This window comes from Copadichromis virginalis, linkage group LG18 (assembly GCF_057382275.1).
Source record: "Copadichromis virginalis isolate Kocher_CV1m ecotype Utaka linkage group LG18, C_Virginalis_male_GT1.1, whole genome shotgun sequence".
Classification (NCBI taxonomy): domain Eukaryota; kingdom Metazoa; phylum Chordata; class Actinopteri; order Cichliformes; family Cichlidae; genus Copadichromis; species Copadichromis virginalis.
The window spans coordinates 18,707,703-18,728,412 of record NC_140635.1 but is presented as its reverse complement, the minus strand read 5'-3'; the positions used below and the strand labels follow the sequence as shown (position 1 = coordinate 18,728,412).

Genomic DNA, 20,710 nt, shown 5'->3' with positions numbered 1-20,710 from the left:
AAACTATCCAAAGATGTATTTGTTGGTTTCATTTTGGCACTTTTGATCCTCCATACAGGAAGGATAAAGGAAATGTCAACTCTATGGAAATGTTATATATGGAAAAACAAAGAGTGGTAGAAATATTTAATTAAGTGCTAAATCCTAATAAATCTGATGGCTCTTTGATCCAGAGGTAGGCAGTATTAATTTCTGATCATAATTTATCACTAAATAAAAATAAAAAGGGTAATTTATTAAAATGACTTGACAAATCACTGACCTTGAAAAAAAAAGTGAATTACTGTAAGTTTATGTAAGTTAATTTTCTGTTTGTGTATACTGTACTCACTGCAAATGTATACCTGTATGGTTCTATAATACAATTTGTATTGTGTTAAATAACACTTAAATATATTCTTTTTTAGTAGCTGATAACTACAATATCCAAACATTCATCCGTCCGTCCATCCGTTTTTCTAACAGCTTATCAATTCAGGGTCACAGGTTGGCTGAAGACTATTACTACAATATCCCTCTGGCTTAGTTTTAATAAGATACTAGCCACAGTCTCAAAACATAATAAATAAAACTGCATAAACTGTGCTGCACACAGTTTAGTTTCTAATTACAGCCCTCCAAATCACATAAATCATGCCTGCATCCAGTCCAGATCACTCTCAAAGGGTGGAGCTATCTGAAGAAGTTCAAGGCACAAAAGCAATCAGCAGAGCTCCACTGAGATCTGTCCATATTTAACCAGCACACACACACAAAAGCACACACAAAAGCACACACACACACACACACACACACACACACACACACACACACACACACACACACACACACACAAAAGCAAACACACAAAAGCAAACACACACACACTGGCAAAGTGTTATGCAACAAGAATTTGGTCTCCATTGCATTTAATCCCCTGTAGCAACTTAATCCTAAGGCTAAGCAAACTCTCCTCCTCAAGCCTCCCTGCTGCTCTGAGAACACAGAGGAAAGGAGGAAGTGAAAAAGATAAGAAACGGTAACAAGGAAATGCTAGAGCATGAAATGGGAAAGGTAGCAAAACAGTTACCGAGGCATACCAAAATGGGTAATGAAAATGAGAATGCAGAACATCAAGTTTTTGTTTTTTCCCCCCCACAGAATGAAGCAGTGAAAATCATACTCTCAAACACACATATTTAGTCATTTCTAATCAAAGGTTAAAGGTCAGACATAACTAACTACAAAGTGAGGAAGAAAAGGGAAGAAGTTATATATAATAAATAATATCCAAGCACCGCGCTTAACAAAATAATCAGATTATTTAAAAGAAAATTTACGTAAATAAAATGTAAATTAATTTCATACTTCAAAGGGAATTATTACATTTAGAAGGAGTTATAGTTACTTTATAGATTTCTGCATTAAAATATAATTAGTTACTTCAGATTAAGTTATCCAGCATATGAAGCTGTGAAAGCAGCAACAGGCTGGAACACTAAAATGCTCCTTAGTGATGTGAACACATCAGCCATATGTAAAAATGCAGTAATATAATAAATATCACAAACAGAACTGTTTGAATGAGTGCTTGGAACTTTTTAGTAGAAAGTGCAACATAATCTTTTTCCAGGCCATCAGTGTTACCTGGACAATTTACAGTTTTTTCTGATTGCTTAAGCACATTTTTTGTAACTATTGGCTAATTTTGCAAAACTCTTCACACAAATAAGAAAACCTGTCACCCAATCATCAAAACATTGTAGTTCTCTTGCAAAAGCAAACACAGCTAGACTAACTCTTCACACCTTCGTAAAAGTGGTGTTTCCGTATCAAACAGTACACACAAGCCATCATCTACTAAGCACACAACTAACCGATTCTCATTTCAAGATGTCCTTATGGTGCTTGCTACAGTGTAGCGGCTCGAGTTAGGCTGGACCCGTTGGCCAGCTACCCTCAGGGTCACTCCACGGTTGATTACATGGTCCACTATTGTAGCTCTGATGTCATCAGTAATTCTATTTCTTACTCTTCCTACCCTTCCTCTCCCCCCTCCTCATTTTCCTCTCCCCCCTCCTCATCTTCCTCTCCCCCCTCCTCGTCTTCCTCTTGCTCCTCCTTGTCCTTGTCGTCCTCTTCATCCTACTTCTTCACCTCCACGTCCTCTTCCTTGGCCTCCTCTTCTTCTCACTCTTTCTGCTCCCTCCATTGTACTCCGCACACACAGCTTACCTGTATTATAGTGCTTAGGCAGATTGCAAAGTGAACGAATTATCTAAAAAAGTTTTCACATGTGAAAGTGTGCCAGACAGTTGGCAAATTAGTGTTAATGATAGCCATACATGTGTATACTTTTGCTAGGAGTGTGTTGGAAATTTGGTAATTGAGTGTTGTGCAGTGAATTGTGCCTACAGTTTTGCAAAGTGTGTGTTACAAAATTGCAAACTGAGTGCAAAGCAGTTTTTGTGCTTTTAGTTTTGCAAACTCAGTGAGTGGTTTTGCTATAAGTCTGAATAGTTTTAGAGATTGTGCTACAGGAATCACAGTTAGGGTTTAAGCATTCAGAAAAAACTGTAAAAAATACAAGTAAGGCTTCAGTGTAAACATAAACACCACCCCAACATTCTATAGTTGTTCCTCTGGACATTATTTAGTTTTTCTTAGCACTGAATCTCTTATGAGTATACTAATCTCTAAATGACTGTTTTAAAATGGAAAGGCTTTATTTAATTCACAAATGTCTCTAGGAAAAGTTCACAGCAGTGTTGCCTTGATGATAGGGTCCTACCTGACATTGTCATGACGCTGGATATAGATTTTGTGAAAGATCCTTTCTGGGGGCTTCAGGAAATCCTCCTTCATCTCCATAGCTACATTCCTGGGCAACAGACTCATTAGCAGGCGCTCCTGAGAATATGAGTGTGTGTGTGTGTGTGTGTGTGTGTGTGTGTGTGTGTGTGTGTGTGTGTGTGTGTGTGTGTACATTTGTGTGTGAGAAACAGAGCAAGAGAGGGGAAAAAAGATAAAGTAAGTCACTTATACAGTCGAAAGCGGCAAAGTTATCATAGGGCAAAGTGTTGGCAGTGATAAGAAATGCGCTAGACAAAAAGGCATGAAATCTAACAGAAATGAATAATGTGGCAAAATGACTTGAGGCATGGGGCGGTGGGGGTAGACATCCAATTTTACACATAGTTTGTGCAGCAAAAAAGGTGTCTATACCTGTTTTTCGTTCTCATCCTCCATGCGGAGTCTTTCTTCGATGCAGTTGCGAGCCTGCAGGAAGGCCTTCCTCTGGGCTCGTTCTGTTAGGATGCGTACAAACAGCCCTGACAGGTTGACACTGGTGAACAGTACTGTGTTGGCAACCAACTGCAAAAACACACACACATTACACACTATTACTTCTCTGGTACATTGTTGAAGACCAAATATTTAAGAAACCATTAGGAAATATTTACATCACTTTAGTTAGATCAAATATTTATACGTGTGTTGTTATGATCAATGAAAAATGTATTTTCATGTATATTTCCATATATTGGATGTATGGTAAATATTCTAATGTAAAATATGTTTTGTCATTTGGCATCTTTGTGCATTTGTTTGTGTGCATTGATGCACAATGCAGCACAGGAAGTAATTTATTTCAATTTCTTACTTTATTTAAAAGGGGCAAGCACAGAACTATAACACTAAGCTGCATGAACAGATGTGTATATAGTCAACGCTAATGGTTAAAAAAAACCCATATCATAATGCTTAAAATCAAAGCTGAATAACAATAAATAAAAACAAGCAGCCTATACACTACACTGATTAAAGTATCCATGGCATTCATATAACTACATGTATACATGTGGATGTTTGCCAGGTTTTGTTACCCCTGCTTTCAAGGACCTGAAACTGGAGTTTCACTACCCTAAACGGGCTGAATGGCAGTTTAAGGGTGTTATACCAGTTAATTCATTTACCTGGATATTTTTCAAATATATAATTTTTTATTCAATATTTTCTATGAGAAAATCTGTGACATCTCTTATAATAGACACAAAGCAGCATGACTGTATATAATAATTCCTATTGCTTGGTTGAGGCTGGCTGAGTTACTTGACACAGTTCTGCGATTGCCTATGATGTGTAGACTAACAAGCAGTCACTGCAGGTAATAAATACACAATATATTGATGAAAATAAATATGTTAACTCATATCCTCATTCACCTTTAGTATTTTCTGTTGTAGAACTTAGTGATGGAGCTTATTTGACTTTAAGAAATGTTACCCCAAAACACCTTATACTTTATTAAAATATAGCTTATATGTTTAACTAAGCATCATGAAAACACTGTCATATTTTGAAATGATGTATCCACTTCTTGTAAAATTTTAAGAAACTTTTACTGCCACAGACAGGCACGTTTCCCAGAGCGACGAATAACGGATTGCCTTGAGAACGCTGTTTTTGGCAGCAGAAGTCTGGCTTTGTGCTTGGCAGCACTGTTGGCAAGGATCAGCATGTTCAAACGATGCTCAAGTAACTTTATAGCCCGGAGTGAATAAATGTGGACATCAGAGTTAATTGGTGTAAAATACTCTTGAGCTTCTCTGTTGTGTTAAACGCAGTGTGCTCATTACTGACCTTACTGCACTAGCAACAAAATCTTTCATTCTCGGCTGTTGTACCCATTCACTGGCAGTAATGAAGATCTTCAAACTTTTACGATGCAGTAAAAAAATAAAAGGAGTACATTAACTTTTATTCGGCGACATGATTAATTCCAAGGTGTCTCATTATGATGTATACAGGTATTCACTGAATACAATACAAGGTTTTTATTTGCAATGCTTTTTCCTCCCCTTTTCTTTAGTTTTTTTTTTTTTTTTTTTTTTTTTTTTGCTGTTGTACTTCATAGTAATAGTAGTAGCAATAAGTTAATAAGTAAAAATGCCAATGATTGCTGAGTTTATTTACAATTATATTTTTGTCATTTCTTTCAATGGGGTCTAATAAAGTACCTATTTTTAGTTTTATTGTTTTTGTAATCTAAGCTTTATCTAGACAGGTAAGGCTATAAACCCATACCCCATTTAACATTTTATGGTATTTAAACTACCAAAAATGAATAAATTATGCTACTAAAAGGACCTGATGCATGATGAGACCAAAGAGGCCCTACAATAAGGTGCATTTGAAATTATAGTCAACACTTGCTTTAGTAATAAGGTATTTCATGTAGAAGTAGACACAACCATAGACTGAGTGCTTGGGACCTAGGTGGGTGGTTGTTGCAAGCCTGGACTGTGCAGGGTCATGCCACACAGCTCATCTCTAAGCTTAATGGATTAGCTATCTCCGGTAGTACAGCTAGCAGTGTCCTTCACATGGCTATGCAGGTACCGCATAGCCTACATACAGGAAAACAAAGCTCTGTAAATAGGCTGTCATCATTTGGGAGCACGATGAAACGACAGAATCCCAGTTTCACTTCCAAGAAATGCCCAATATTTGTGTCATATGTTGCACGTAGGCAGACATGTTCCATTATACCCCTGGTAGGTTTTGACTGATGTGACATATCTTCTTTTCCCACAGCTGATGACAGCCAGGAATGTGAGCATATGTGTCTGACTGTGACAGGAAAAGGTACAAAAGCTATACATTTCCAGAGAGCCGTGTACCAATTTCTATTCCGGCTCTGCAATGACATGCATGACTTTGCCCTATTTCTTAACGGAAGCATATGTAGAGTAGTCAAAGTGGTCTTCCTCTGTGTGTGGGTGGGTGTGTGTTTATGTGTGTGTGTGCTTGTCCCTCCACTTTGCCCTACTTCTGGTGCTTGGAGGATGTCACTCTAGTTCTTCATTCCTGACCTGCTCCTTTGGGATTGAATCATATCCCATAGAAAACAGTCGTAGACTGTTTTGCTTTACTATATATTTTTAAATCAGGGTGCCTGCAGGGAAGTCTTGGTTTCACCACACTATAATATACAGTAGCTTAACACCACTAAATATCATAAATGTGTTACACGCATGGAATTTGTGTGGAAGAGGGAGAAAAACTATGTGAACTGATAGTCACCGTTACATTCACTTCCACTACATACCACCAAGATAAAGCTACAAATTCTCAACATTTTTTGTCTTATGAGAGCAAACATGCTCTAACTTGTCTCGTGTTATTGTTTTGCCGGATTTGATTAAAACCTAAGCAAAGCCCATCATGTCTTACCACATGGAGCTATCCTTGGTGCTGAACTGACATCTAAATTGCTTCTCTCTACCTGAGCTTCATATCCTAATACGGGCTACTCCAGCAGTGTGTAGCTCATACGAATAGATTATTATATTCACACGCATAATAATATAAGCTCCAAGGTTACCAAGTATTAGAGGCACCATAATCATGTGCAACATGTACTTACTGTTCTCCATAGTTTTTGTGTTTTCACTGTGACGGAAGTGGCAGTCACAATCAAATGGGAGATGGACACCATTATTCCAAACACAACAGCCAAAAGCGTCCGTACAGGTAGCAGCGCATAGGCGACGAAGGTGACCAGGATGAGCTGCCACATGCCTTGCTCCGGGGACGTCGGGGGCTCTAGCCCCATGGCGCCCAGGGAGAAGGGACAGCAAAGGAAGGAGAAAGTAAACCCGAAGAGCAGCGTCAGGTTAACAATCTGTTGGAGCTGAGTCACTTGCAGGTACTTGACATTAGTTACAATAAACAGGGACACGAAGATGACACAGTGGACCGGATGGGACCCCTTGGAGATGGTGATGCTGGGGCCGGACAGCAACTCCACCACAGCCAGCGTCGAGGACAAGAATATGAGCACGGCCAGGGCTTTAAGAGTGGACGTCTGCTCCAGTTTCAGGTTGTAGTTCTGGAAGAGAGACTCGAGTTCTTTGCAGTCGAACTCGTCCTCGCATACGATGGTGGTCAAAGGGACACCCGGTGGACAGTGACTTCTCTTCCGCCTGGTTTTGACTTTCTGAAACGGTATTTCCTCCATGTCAGTGCCATTCATAAACTGAATACCTGCTCACAGCTTAGCTTAAACAGAACAGCGGATCCCGCGCCGACACAGACCCCGGGATGCAAACGTAAAAAGACGCGCACAACAGACTCAAGGCAGAGCGTCCCAGATAGCGGAGGAGACTGGCCGGTGGCCACAGACGCGCTCGGCACTATCCACAGGTTGGACTGTGCTGTCCGGAAAGATTAGCTGGCAAGCAAATCTTCATTTTCCAGCAGTGTTCCAGGCGATGTGCCATATACATGTAGCCTACTAAAAAATAATTACTATAATAAGAATTCAGCGTTCGCTTGAGCACCACTGAAGAGCACGTCGTCTACTTGTGACGGTAACAGCTTTTTTTTCTTTTCTTTTCTTTTTTTTTTTTTTTTTGCGGGGCTCAGATAGGATCACGCCTGCGCATTATGAGGTGAAGATAAGACAGGTCTCAGCTACTCAACACACGCAGTCAAGACGATTTGACTAGCGCGGCTACAGAGCTCCCCTTCAGCCTGACAGAACAGCACATGCATCATCCTTAACAGCAACGTCTCCTTTTTCCACCTGCACACGACGTGTTTCCATCGTTAAAGCCCGTGCAGTGACTTTTACTATGCTCTGATTCATTTACGCGCTGCCTTCCTCTGCCTAATTCCCTCACACACAAGCACAGAAGATGAGAGAAAGAAGCGCAATTAATAGCGCTACCGCACGTCACCGTGTTCGAGACACGACTATACTCTCATAAACTGGGAGCTACTGCGTTTGGTTGGCACAGACACAGAGTAACATGATTGCATAGCATTCATAATAAGACTCCTGTATTGCCATGAGGCAGCCACCCTCACAATCAGCACTCTTTTGGCATTCAGGGGGGTGGTGTCTCATTCATTACCAGGAGAAGATTAGTCATCCGTCACAGGCTGCCATTGCCACGACCCGTCGGTACCAGAGAGGATGTAAGAAAGTGACAGATTGATGGCCAGTGCCAAAGTCCAGCACTCTACCATGCTACCAGGACACTCACATGCCTTCTGTTCCACCTCCCTAGCTCTCACTATGTGTGTGTGTGTGTGTCTCTCTCTCTCTCTCAGCTGTTAGTGTTCTAGCTTTCACTGATCCAGCACAGCTATATACAGTGTGACAGGTAGATGGAGAGAGTGAAAGGGATGGGGCAAAAATAGAAACAGAGCAGTAAAGTATTTCGCAGCCTACTAAATTCTGAGACAAAAAGGGAAACAATGTTCTATAAAAGACTTGTGCTACCAGCAACATGGAAGTAGACAATTTGTGGCAAACATGAGGTGTTGGAGCTGATATGTTTGGTCATTAGTTAAAAAAAACATAATTAGAATCACTAGCTCAAGCTTCTGAAATCCAAAAAGGTTTGGAAAATGTCACCTGGAAATTGATGATATAGAATATTCAGGTTTAACCAGGTTTTGTTGATTACCGAGTCAAACTTGACACAGACTAAAACTGAACTAGGCTAAACTTTAGCTAAAGAGAAATCTTAAACAAGCCTGCTTGCTGTCACACTAAATGAACAAACAGCTGTCTGCATAACAATAGAGTTCACCTTTCCCTCTTGGGGACCTGCCAGGCTCACGTCTGTATTATCTGTCCCTGCTGCTCTGAGAGGAAGATATGGGACACCAGATGTAGGACACATTGCTTTTACACTGATAATCTGTCTTATCTACAAGGCTTTTACTCCCTTTTTACTGAGCTTTTATTAGCTCCCACATATAAAAAAAAAAACATTCACATTGCTGTGTGTCGGCTGTCAGCTTCAGTCTCTCGCACAGGTGATCTGCAAATGAGAGAAAACAGTGGCATCATTTACAGTCTCCTGACTAGAGTGTAATTAAAGTGGCACCGATTTTATGTTATTGCCTTAATCAATTTTTCAATATTCCTTATGTGGCATCTCCTAAATTAATCACAATAGCGAGGGCTGCAGTTTTTCAGTGTTGCATGGCATAGCCACAGTCTTTTGAGGCGAATGCCAAACTGTGCGCTCAACAAAAGACCAAAATCAGCAACATCCGTGCTGTTTGCATAGCTGCATGTGCAGGTTTCCAAATATTTATTTTGTCTGACACAGATTTGTACGGATCTCTTTGCATCTCATTGAAGGATTGCAGTATTCCAAGAGGACCTCCTGTCCTGTTTGCAGCCAAGTATATTGAAGGATGAGAGCAGAGCCATCATGCGGTTTAAATGTGTTATTCTCTCTGCTTTTGATGGCTTCAGGTTTAAGTGCACGGTCACACTCTGCCAGCTCTCATCTTCTGAGAACAAAAAAAGGTCTTTTGGGAGTTCACGCTGCAAAGTTGCACTCCAAGGGTATTGGACAGACGCCAGCTTCCTGCTGCCTCTCTTCCAAATATCTTCTATTTTTCCTCTTTAACGCCATCATCACATAAGCCCCCCTCCCCCACCCCCTAAAAACAGCTTGTCATCTGAAACGATGTGAAACAGCATTATATTGTTATATATTTGACATATTTATGCTGCAAAATTGTTATTTAACAGGATGATGACTCATCAGCTTCATATCTCTGGAGCAGTTAAACGCTTGTCTGCCACACGTCAGTTGTATAGCTTCCTTTCAAAATGGGTTTTGTCAATGTCTCCGATTAGGCTTCTGCTTTTAGGCAGGTGTTTTCAGAATGTACAAATAAAATGCTCACACACCACTAGGGGGAAAGAAAGAATAATAACAATAGTAAGAATAACAAAAGTCCATCTCAGTGCTTGTTTGCACATGCTGATATCAAGAGATCATCTTCCATGATAGCTAAGCATCTGGCAAATCCCACCAGTGTTCACATGCGGTTGACGTATTGGTGGTCTTGTAATAACAGACACATTGGTTCAACACCAGCAAATGAAACAGCTAAAAGACACCCAAGAGGGACAAGCAGTGCATGTCATGAATTAGCTAATGTTAGCCATAATTAAAATGTGCCAAGAAAAAAGAAATGCAGGTGTTCTCACAGTTGCCACTCAGGTGTGTATTCCCCTCAGATAAACACCCACAATCTTGGAAGGACAAGAATAATATGGCATATACAAAATAGATGAAGTGAGAATATAAGATTTCTGTCAATGGTATTTTGTTTCATTGCTTTCAACACACGGTGATCAATCTGTTTCTTTTCCTTTACTTATGAAATAAATTACACAGCATAAATCAAATATGGCCACGAGTCAGCTAGCTTTCACATAAACTTAAAAGAAATGAGTGCAATTCCAGCCCTGAGCAGGAACCTGCAGAACTCCATTTGTCAGGGCTGAAAACACAATACACACATAATTACCAAATCAAAACTGGACTTGAGGAAAAAGTCCACAAGCGTATCCTTCATCAGAAGGATCCACATTAGAATGATTTGTCCCCTCTCAAAAAAGTGTTTACAGTCACAGATGATAAATGCTGAAGCTACAGTACTCTGTCTGTCTTGAGTCACCCCTCATTTCTTTATATTGTGCTTGGAAAATGGGAAATAGCTGCAGAGAATTATTGAAACATAGAAATATAAATGGAAATGTAGCATATAAGGCAACATTTGTAGTATTGACACTGAAAAACAATATTTCCTATGATTGCTTTCTGTTAGTGCAGATTTATTGTAATTTCTTTAACTAATCTTCAGGAATAGTTTTCCAGGCTTCCTCAAAGATGTTTAAAGCTCTTCTCTGGATGATGATCTGTTGTTCCGTTCTCTGTCGAGATGATCCCACATTGTTTCAATAAAATTGTCCAGGCTCTGTAAAGGCGTGATGACTGACTGACTGATAGTGTTCTACTGTGTGTTCTCTGTCTTTAACAAAAGCTTTTACTGCATTGGCAATGTGTTTGTCGTGTTGAAAAATGAAGCTGCTGCCAATCACATGATGTTGCATGGTGGATCATAATCGGAAGGTACTTTCATTTTTTTTTTTTTACACAATCCACTACATAAACCGAGACTCTATGATTCACATCAGTTAACTGGTTTTGACTCTATCTGAATTTTGTTAAGATGGGGATTATTTGTCATAGTCTCTCTTCACGATTGTAAGCTCGTTAATCTGGCACAGTTTCTCTGTAGTCACCTCGATCTGTATTTCAATTTCTGCTGAGCAGCACCTCCTAAATTAATCTAAAAGATGAGCACTGCTGATGTTCAGAGCCAAATAAGGCACAGTGCATTTAAACAAAATAAAAAATCAGCAACCTTTGATTTCTATTCATGGAGCTGCATGTGCTGGTTTGGATATATATCTTTTCGTGCTTATACAATTATACTTTCTTTAGATCTGATTGAAGGCGTGCAGTATTCCAGGAGGACTTCTTGGCCTGTTTGTGCCAGGTATATTGTAGGATGAGAGCAGAGCCATCGTGCGGTATAAATGTGTTATTCTCTCTGCTTTTGATTGCTTCAGGTGTAAGTGCACAGTCACATTCTGCTAGCCCTCATCTTCTGAGAACAAAGAGGTCTTTTGGGAGTTCGTGCCACAAGGCTGTACTGCAAGGGCATCAGATATGGAGACAGTAGCCAGCTTCCTGATGTATGTCTCTTTACTAAAAATCCTTTTATTTCCTCTGCCTGCCTTTCTGTTTCAGGCTCTTACTCATTCATCACACACACACAAACCTCAGACTGCAAGACATGAAACAGCTGAGTATCAGAAATGATATAAAACAGCTGACATATTTACATTGCAAAATTGTTATCTGAATAACAGTTTGATGACTAGGCAACTTGAGCTCTTTGGAGCAATTAAAATCTTTTCCACCACATGTCAGTTGTTTTACTTCTTTCTAGAAAGCTCATCTATAGAATACATGAACCTTAGCAGGCTGAATTTATACAGACACTTTGATCCACGCCTCATATTTGGCTTCTCTTGTAAATTGAATGGTGAGAAATGTCACTCTGGCTCTGTCTCTCTCGCTCACTCTCTCAAGAAAAGCTGCAAAAAGATTTCCACAGCCTTTAATTCTCCAGCCAGCTGGGTTTTCAGAATCTGCTGGTTTGGGCCAGAATGGAGACAAGAGGATAGAAAAGATGAATTAAAAACTGTACAAGAAAAATATGCAAGCTACAAAATGAAAGGGACGGAATGAGATTTCTCTGCATGATATTTCTTACTATAACAATCACACTAATTCAGCACCAGCAGGTGAAATAGCCAAGAGAAAGCCAAAAGGAAAAGGTAATGCATGTTGTCAATTAGCAAATGTCAGCCATAATTAAAATGTGCTAAGAAAAAAGACAAACAAAAAAACAGCAGGTTTTTCTGTCATTCAGATGCGTGCCTACATCAGAGAAACTGCTACATCTTGGGAGGACTTCTCTGTGTGGTATTTTGTTTCATTGCTTTTGGTCACAGATGTATTTCTTCTCCTTTTTTCGTGAAATAAAATACAATGAATAAATCAAATTTAACCACAACTTAGCTAGCTTTCACATATCCTGAAAAGAAATGTGTCCAAACGTGACCTCCGGCAGCAACAGAACATACTAATAATTACCAAATCAAAACTGGCCTTGGGGGTGAAAAATCCACAAACCTATCCGTCATTCAACACATTTCAAAACATGCTGCAAGAGATAAATGCAGAAGCAATATAAATGCTTTGAACATGATTCATTTCTTGATGTACTTGCCATCGCACTGACAGCAATACCACTGTTTTTGACTGTATCCTAATAATAAAAAATGAAACGGCCATTTAATACTGTTTTGCTTTAAAATAGCAATTTATTTGCAGTCATTGTTTAGAAAACTAAATAATTGTGCAAAATATTTAAGGCCTAGAGACGAGCCTGCAACCATCTAACGACTGCCGGTCACGTGTGAAATCTGTGTATTCTACAATACACACATTGATCATTTTAATTACTTACCTGTATTGCCTAATCACATCTCTGTTGTGTGCTCATGCACCTTGTAGAACAGAGTTTAGTGTGGAAGAAGTACCAAAAAGGTGGAACTGAAAAGCTAAGTGAGAAAAAGAAACTAAAAATAGATGCAGCAAAATGTGTCAAATTAACTGGCATGTTAGCTGTCGGGCTGCTGCTGCTTCACCGTCAACAACAGCACCAGCAGCAACTAATAACCAGCCCTAACAGTCACAGGAGGCTGCTGCTGCTAGCAACAGCTGTGGAGAAGTGCAGAAGGAGGGACAGCAGTCCCAACAAAGGGTGAAGAAGAGACGGAGGAAGAAGAAATTAACATGGTAAGAAAATAGATGGAGAGATTCAAGGATTCAGATAAAATGCATGGCTAATTTGACCATGAGCCACGTTTTTAATTGTCAATTATCAGCTTCATTTATCTGACTGGGAAACTATGTTTATGTTACATGTGCTGTTGTAAAAATGTAAAAATACAGTTTGGTGAGTGATTACTGGCAGCTGCTAACGTAAAACTGGTTGCAAAGGTGTATCAGGTGTAGTTTCCAGGGATGAAGCTGACTTGTCTGCAAACACTTGCAAACTACACCCAAAAAGGTTTGAGCAGAAAAAGTGAGAAACTGTGAACAGTGCAACATAAACCAGAAGAGGAGAACATGTTCCTTCTAAGGAAATGTTGGGGCTTGACTGCAACCAACATGTTTCAGCTTTTACTTTGAAGGAGACAACTCTCCGTGTGCATCCCATTTTTCACACTGCTGAGATTAGCATGTGAGCTGGTGGCCTTGGTATTCTACTAGCAACCCTTTTGCAACCAATTTCACCTCGCAAGCAACCACTCACTATCCAGTCATTGCAGATTTTTCCTAACAATAGGTGGTTGCCAGGAGGTGGCTGACTGATTTTTAGCCCTGCGTGATTGAGTACTAAAGCAAAGCATTTCAGATTTGATTGTAGGACCACTCCTCTCACTACAGTTTTTAGCTTATTTTATTTTCATTTAGAATTGTGTTCTAAAATGTAATTGAATTCAGTGTAATTTCCATATTTTCTTCCAGTAACAATAACTTATATATATATATATATATATACACATACACATACATACATACATACAGGGAGTGCAGAATTATTAGGCAAGTTGTATTTTTGAGGAATAATGCTATTATTGAACAACAACCATGTTCTCAATGAACCCAAAAAACTCATTAATATCAAAGCTGAATGTTTTTGGAAGTAGCTTTTAGTTTGTTTTTAGTTTTAGCTATTTTAGGGGGATATCTGTGTGTGCAGGTGACTATTACTGTGCATAATTATTAGGCAACTTAACAAAAAACAAATATATACCCATTTCAATTATTTATTTTTACCAGTGAAACCAATATAACATCTCCACATTCACAAATATACATTTCTGACATTCGAAAACAAAACAAAAACAAATCAGCGACCAATATAGCCACCTTTCTTTGCAAGGACACTCAAAAGCCTGCCATCCATGGATTCTGTCAGTGTTTTGATCTGTTCACCATCAACATTGCGTGCAGCAGCAACCACAGCCTCCCAGACACTGTTCAGAGAGGTGTACTGTTTTCCCTCCTTGTAAATCTCACATTTGATGATGGACCACAGGTTCTCAATGGGGTTCAGATCAGGTGAACAAGGTGGCCATGTCATTAGTTTTTCTTCTTTTATACCCTTTCTTGCCAGCCACGCTGTGGAGTACTTGGACGTGTGTGATGGAGCATTGTCCTGCATGAAAATCATGTTTTTCTTGAAGGATGCAGACTTCTTCCTGTACCACTGCTTGAAGAAGGTGTCTTCCAGAAACTGGCAGTAGGACTGGGAGTTGAGCTTGACTCCATCCTCAACCCGAAAAGGCCCCACAAGCTCATCTTTGATGATACCAGCCCAAACCAGTACTCCACCTCCACCTTGCTGGCGTCTGAGTCGGACTGGAGCTCTCTGCCCTTTACCAATCCAGCCACGGGCCCATCCATCTGGCCCATCAAGACTCACTCTCATTTCATCAGTCCATAAAACCTTAGAAAAACCAGTCTTGAGATATTTCTTGGCCCAGTCTTGACGTTTCAGCTTGTGTGTCTTGTTCAGTGGTGATCGTCTTTCAGCCTTTCTTACCTTGGCCATGTCTCTGAGTATTGCACACCTTGTGCTTTTGGGCACTCCAGTGATGTTGCAGCTCTGAAATATGGCCAAACTGGTGGCAAGTGGCATCTTGGCAGCTGCACGCTTGACTTTTCTCAGTTCATGGGCAGTTATTTTGCGCCTTGGTTTTTCCACACGCTTCTTGCGACCCTGTTGACTATTTTGAATGAAACGCTTGATTGTTTGATGATCACGCTTCAGAAGCTTTGCAATTTTGAGACTGCTGCATCCCTCTGCAAGATATCTCACTATTTTTGACTTTTCTGAGCCTGTCAAGTCCTTCTTTTGACCCATTTTGTCAAAGGAAAGGACGTTGCCTAATAATTATGCACACCTGATATAGGGTGTTGATGTCATTAGACCACACCCCTTCTCATTACAGAGATGCACATCACCTAATATGCTTAATTGGTAGTAGGCTTTCGAGCCTATACAGCTTGGAGTAAGACAACATGCATGAAGACGATGAAGTGGACAAAATACTCATTTGCCTAATAATTCTGCACTCCCTATATATATATATACATATATATATATATATATATATAGATATATAGATATAGATATATATAGATATAGATATAGGTCAAGGATAAAATAGAACAATGAATGATTTCCAAACATCCATCCATTCTCTTTTTTGGCTGGAGCCTGTCTAGGGATATTTTTCCTTATCATTATTTTTCAAAGTTAAAGGTGTTGCATCCTCAGCTTATGAAACATAATGTATTACCAATGATTGTAATGCCAATGCAGTACCTGCCTTTGCCTGTAAAGAGCATTCATATCCTGTTTTCTCACATGTCAGCTTCCTAATTCGAGCCCTTTACCTATCAACCTACACATCTGAGGTACTCCTTCAGTGTCTCCGTGGTTACAGACACCACCTTTCTAATCTACCGCTCACATCAGCATTGCTAATATGCATGCATATACTGTTGAGGAAATGATTTATTTAAAGGGTGGGCTAGATAGAAAATGACACAGTTTAATTTTCTCACTGTTTTTATTTATTTATTTTTCCTAAATAGTGTATGAACTGTTATTCAGATGTTTTGTGTTTATCAAAGAAATCCAGTGTTATAATGCAGGCCTGTGAAAACCCCACCAATCAAACATTCCCCTGTGACTACAAATGTTACAAAAGTGGGAAGGAAGAGCTCTGTTTTAACAGGAAGAGACTTCCATGAGGGGCAGCTATCTACTTCTGCTGGTGAGGGGGTAAAAGGAAAGAGAAGAGAAAGAAGACAACCACAGAGATACTGAAGTATTGACAACTAGAAACCATTTATTTATGTTTATGAAGCCATGAAGTAACAGCTGTTACGCGAGTGTGTTTCTGTGTGAAAGCTTAGCATGGATCAATAGCCATCAGGTCCATGAGATTGAAGTCCAGCAAGCTCCCACTGTGAAATCCTCTTAAAGCTTCTGATAGTTCAAGTAATCTGGGAGAGGCAACAAGTGTGTGTTTGCGTCTAGTCCACGTGCCCTGTCGCCTCCAATAATGGCGGTCTTCCAGAGGGTCACGTGCCTCGCCGACTTTGAGCTCTTGAAGTGTTCGCCATGCAGCGCATAAGATCAGTGACAAGAAAGAAAATAAAGACACACACACACACACACACACACACACACACACACACACACACACACACACACACAATATAAACACAGAAGCATCGGAGCCAGCTAACCAAGTAGACACTTCATGTGTCAGATCTGTCGCATTAATTTGAACTTTTTCTCATTTTATCTAACATTCATTTCAGTGTGTACATGTGGCCTGGGAACACTGGTGGCGAATTAGCTGGCTATTTTATAAAAAGACCTTTATTTGGCAGCAAAAATGAAAGTAAGAACACCTGAAATACTGGTAAGAATCCTCCACACCACACGACTAAAACACCCCTGTTTGTTCAGATAATGTAGTCTTTCCAATAGCGTTTTTTTTTTTCATGGTACTTTCAGATCATTGGGAACATGTTTTAAAACCTTGTGTCAGTTTTCATTACCATATTGTACCAGTTAACAGTGAAATGATGAAAGTTATTTCCCACAACTTTAATTAAAAATAAATCTTGATGACAGATTAGCAGCATTCATTATACACGAGACCTTGAAGCAGACCAAAAGCAGATTTCATTGTCTGTTTTCCACGAGTCTTTATAAAAACTATAGATCAGTAGTAAAATGACAAGTAGTCAAAGTATTTGTGTGTCACACTAAGTGAAATATCCAAATGTACAGACTTAAAGATAAAATAAACTCCTTATCAAATAATCTTGGGCAGATAGTAGCAAGCAGACAATAAAGGGATCATCACATTGATTTAGATGTGTGCTGTATGTCACCACAAAGCCTATTTTAAATCTGTGAAGAGAGAGAAAAGTGAGCGAGATCTATGCATAAATAAGCGATAGAGTCAGAGATGCCTGTGATGCTGGTCAACAGACACCTATACAGTGAATATTGAGTGGGTCTGATCTAGGAAACAGGCCAAAACAGAGCTGGCTGATTGGAGGCCTAACGGATGAGACTCAACAACACTTCGAAAGGCTTGATGTTGAATAGGAACTGGATATTGAATTTCAAAGACACAAACAACATTCAGCAGGCAGAGAGGGCAGAGCTTCCTCTTATGTGCGCCCTGTGTTGCTGTTCTCATAGGAGCCATACACTTGTCTGTGCAAGGCGGGGCCAGTGATCAATAACTAGGAGAAAGTGGCCGCTTGCCTTGATCCTAATTAGTGCAGGGTTAGAGCAGATTAGCTTGCACCTGAGCCCTATCTCAGCCTTTTTCAAACAACAACTCCCTCCCAATCAGGCTACCTAGAAGCACCAGTGTTATTCAGGGATGTGCTTGAGTTGTTGGGAAAAACAACTCTGTCTGCATATGAATAGTATCAATCTTTTCCACTCATTTTGCTTTATTGTTTGTTTGGGTTTGGGAATATCAAATTTAGGCCAAAAGTGGGTGGGTCTATCACAGAAGGATGTGAGGAGGGTGAGAAGCAACAATCTACCACATGATAATAGTTGCCATCATGGCAACAGAGGGATTATCTGCAAACTGTTGTTATTTCAGCCAAACTCAGGGAATGTATAGGAAGAGGAAACAGTAAGGAGATTAATATATGGCTAAATAAAGTGGAAGACCTAAAAAAAATATCTACAACTGATGGACAGTATCTGAAAGTCATCCAGAAAAAGGCCGGATGCAGGACCTGAGAGATGTATCTGGTTGATCTGTGCACTGAAGCCTCATCAGAAATGGTCTCCGTGGAAGGGTGACTGTCAAGAAGGCATTTCTAAGGAAGGGGAACGGTGAGATGAGGTATGCCAGATTAGAGAAAAACTGGACTGAAAAATCAGCGGCAACAGCTTTTGTGGAGTGATGTGTCCAAATGTGAAATTTCAACATTATCAAAGCAGACAGTGAAACAAAAGAAAGCCAACATCCAAAGAACACCTCTGAATGTCATTCAAGGCAGCAGTCGGGATTCAAACAGGGAACCCTTCTTGCTGTGAGGCGAGACGCTATTGTAAAGACATAAAATAAAACAAAATAAATATGCAGAGGGAATGTCATTGGTGTCAGTGTGATACAATTTGTCAACACAATCAACCTGAAGAGGCTTTGGTGCAGATGTTTACTGAGACTGAATGTCTGTATGAGTGTGAGTTTGTTTGTACTGTCAAGAAACTCACACATAAACTAAAAAAAAAAAAACTAAACTAACTTAAATATTTTCAATTAAAAAAAAATCCAAAGTAAAATAAACAAATCCACTTAGGAAACTCACTGAAACTAAACTGAAATGAATAAATGAATTCAAAAATAATATTACAATACTACAGCCCTACTAACTAATATAGAAGGGTTTTTTTTTCCCCTGTAGAGAAAGGTCATCGATTCCAGTCTTACACTTAGCTTCGAAACTCAGCTTCTAAGCTGAGTTGTTGGGATACAGAAACAGAAACATTAACTGTATATTTTACATTCATATCATGAAACATCATTTATATACAAATTTTAGAAAAGCAAAACTATGTGTGAAGTTTGCACATTCTCACTTTGTCTGAGTAGGTTTTCTCAGACTCCCTGCAGCAGACTAAAGACATCAATGTTATTTTGTGACTTTAAAATTTGTATTAGGTGTGAATGTGAGCGTGAATGCTTATCCAGTTATCTATTTGTGATATATGGTCAAGAAAATGGTTGGATGCAGGAGTCCCAAAACTGATCCAGCCTGCGATATAATATATGCAATTCATACCTAGACATAGAATACGATGGTTTGGGGGTACTGTATATATACTGTATATACTGCAAGGATAAACAGCAATTACAAGGTTTTTGTACTCAATAGTCCCCAATCTGTTGCCTAAAATGAATAGCTGGTTTATTTTATCACACACATTTTACAGGTCTGTCAAAAAGCCTGTATCAAACCAAATCTAGTTTGTAAGCCAGAAAAACTATGACAAACTGTTTAACTGTAAGAAAATAACTGGTCAGTTTTTATGTTGGTAATTAGTTTGTGCTGGGGCGGCCATGTTTTTACAATTCATCCTACATAGCTTTAACTTTATAAACAATAGATCCTTTAATATGTAGTTACTTTTTTAAGACTTGCCCACTTATTATTGCAATGCCTTTTATATAACCAATATGTAAACAGAAGTTCTTTGGAAAAAAATGAACACTGAAATGGCAGAATGAGTCATGTCATGCCTAACACTGACAAGCTCGATGTAACTGTAAAGGTACAGTATGTCTCTGTGCAATTTTCACAGCTCCTCTACCAGCCTGACCTGGTTTGGTCTGACACTTCCTCTTGTCATATGCATGTATACAGAATGAAAAATCACACCAGCACAAATACAGTACAAGACACACACTCTCAGGCGCCTTACGCCTCTGATGCAAGCACATGTAAACACTAGTCCAGCTGCCAATCAAACATCAAATCAAACATCTTTTTTTTTGATGTGCAGAGACTGCAACAAAACAAGTTATGGATTCTATCATGCATATAGTTCCTCTCATTAAAAGCAATATGTGGCTTTAAACTGTTAGGTCAGGTATGTATGACTGCAAGTGCAAATAGCGCTTTCTGATGATGTGTCTGTTTATAGAAGTGGCAGGATACATTCTGAAGCGTGCAGGGTTATATTCTCTGCTCAGATTTAGTCAAAAGCTGCAGCTTCTGGCAGCTTCATAGATGGTCACAAATGGGTTTCTCAAGGCAAAAGAAATTAGATATTCTTTATTGGCCAAGTCAGTCATCTGATTACAACCAACAGAGCACGATTTTCAGTTAATGCAGAGAATACTGAATGAGGACAAGCCCGCAAACAAGGAGCAACTGAAGGCAGCTGCAGAGCATTTTATACAAGGGAGCAGCATAATTCTTCTATTTTATTTTTTTCCAAAGCACTCTGCTGGTACAGAGGCAGAATTATCAAAACTGTATCATTCTATAGATCCAACTGCATACATGCCATCTACTGTCTTAGTCTGCCTTCTCGCTCAGAGACAGAGACAGAGAAACATCTCCTGCCTTTCCACCAAAGATGGCAAGTCTGTTAACCTTAAGGCTTTTGGAGCAGTCAAGAACTTTTCCAC

At 39.5% G+C, this 20,710-nt stretch overlaps 1 protein-coding gene across 2 annotated transcripts in view; it reads right to left on the bottom strand.

Annotated features, from left to right (window-relative positions):
• The window catches only part of LOC146687662 (adenylate cyclase type 1-like), a 38,347-nt gene extending 30,278 nt beyond the window's left edge, over positions 1-8,069 (bottom strand). For both annotated transcript variants that reach the window (XM_085438343.1, XM_085438344.1), the window contains exons 1-3: positions 6,410-8,069; positions 3,205-3,354; positions 2,771-2,889 (exon numbers count right to left, since the gene is read on the bottom strand). In XM_085438343.1, the coding sequence (XP_085294469.1) occupies positions 2,771-2,889; positions 3,205-3,354; positions 6,410-7,018 (878 nt within the window). In that variant the 5' untranslated portion in view covers positions 7,019-8,069. The remainder of the gene's footprint in view (positions 1-2,770; positions 2,890-3,204; positions 3,355-6,409) is intronic.
• Positions 8,070-20,710: the final 12,641 nt, after the last annotated feature.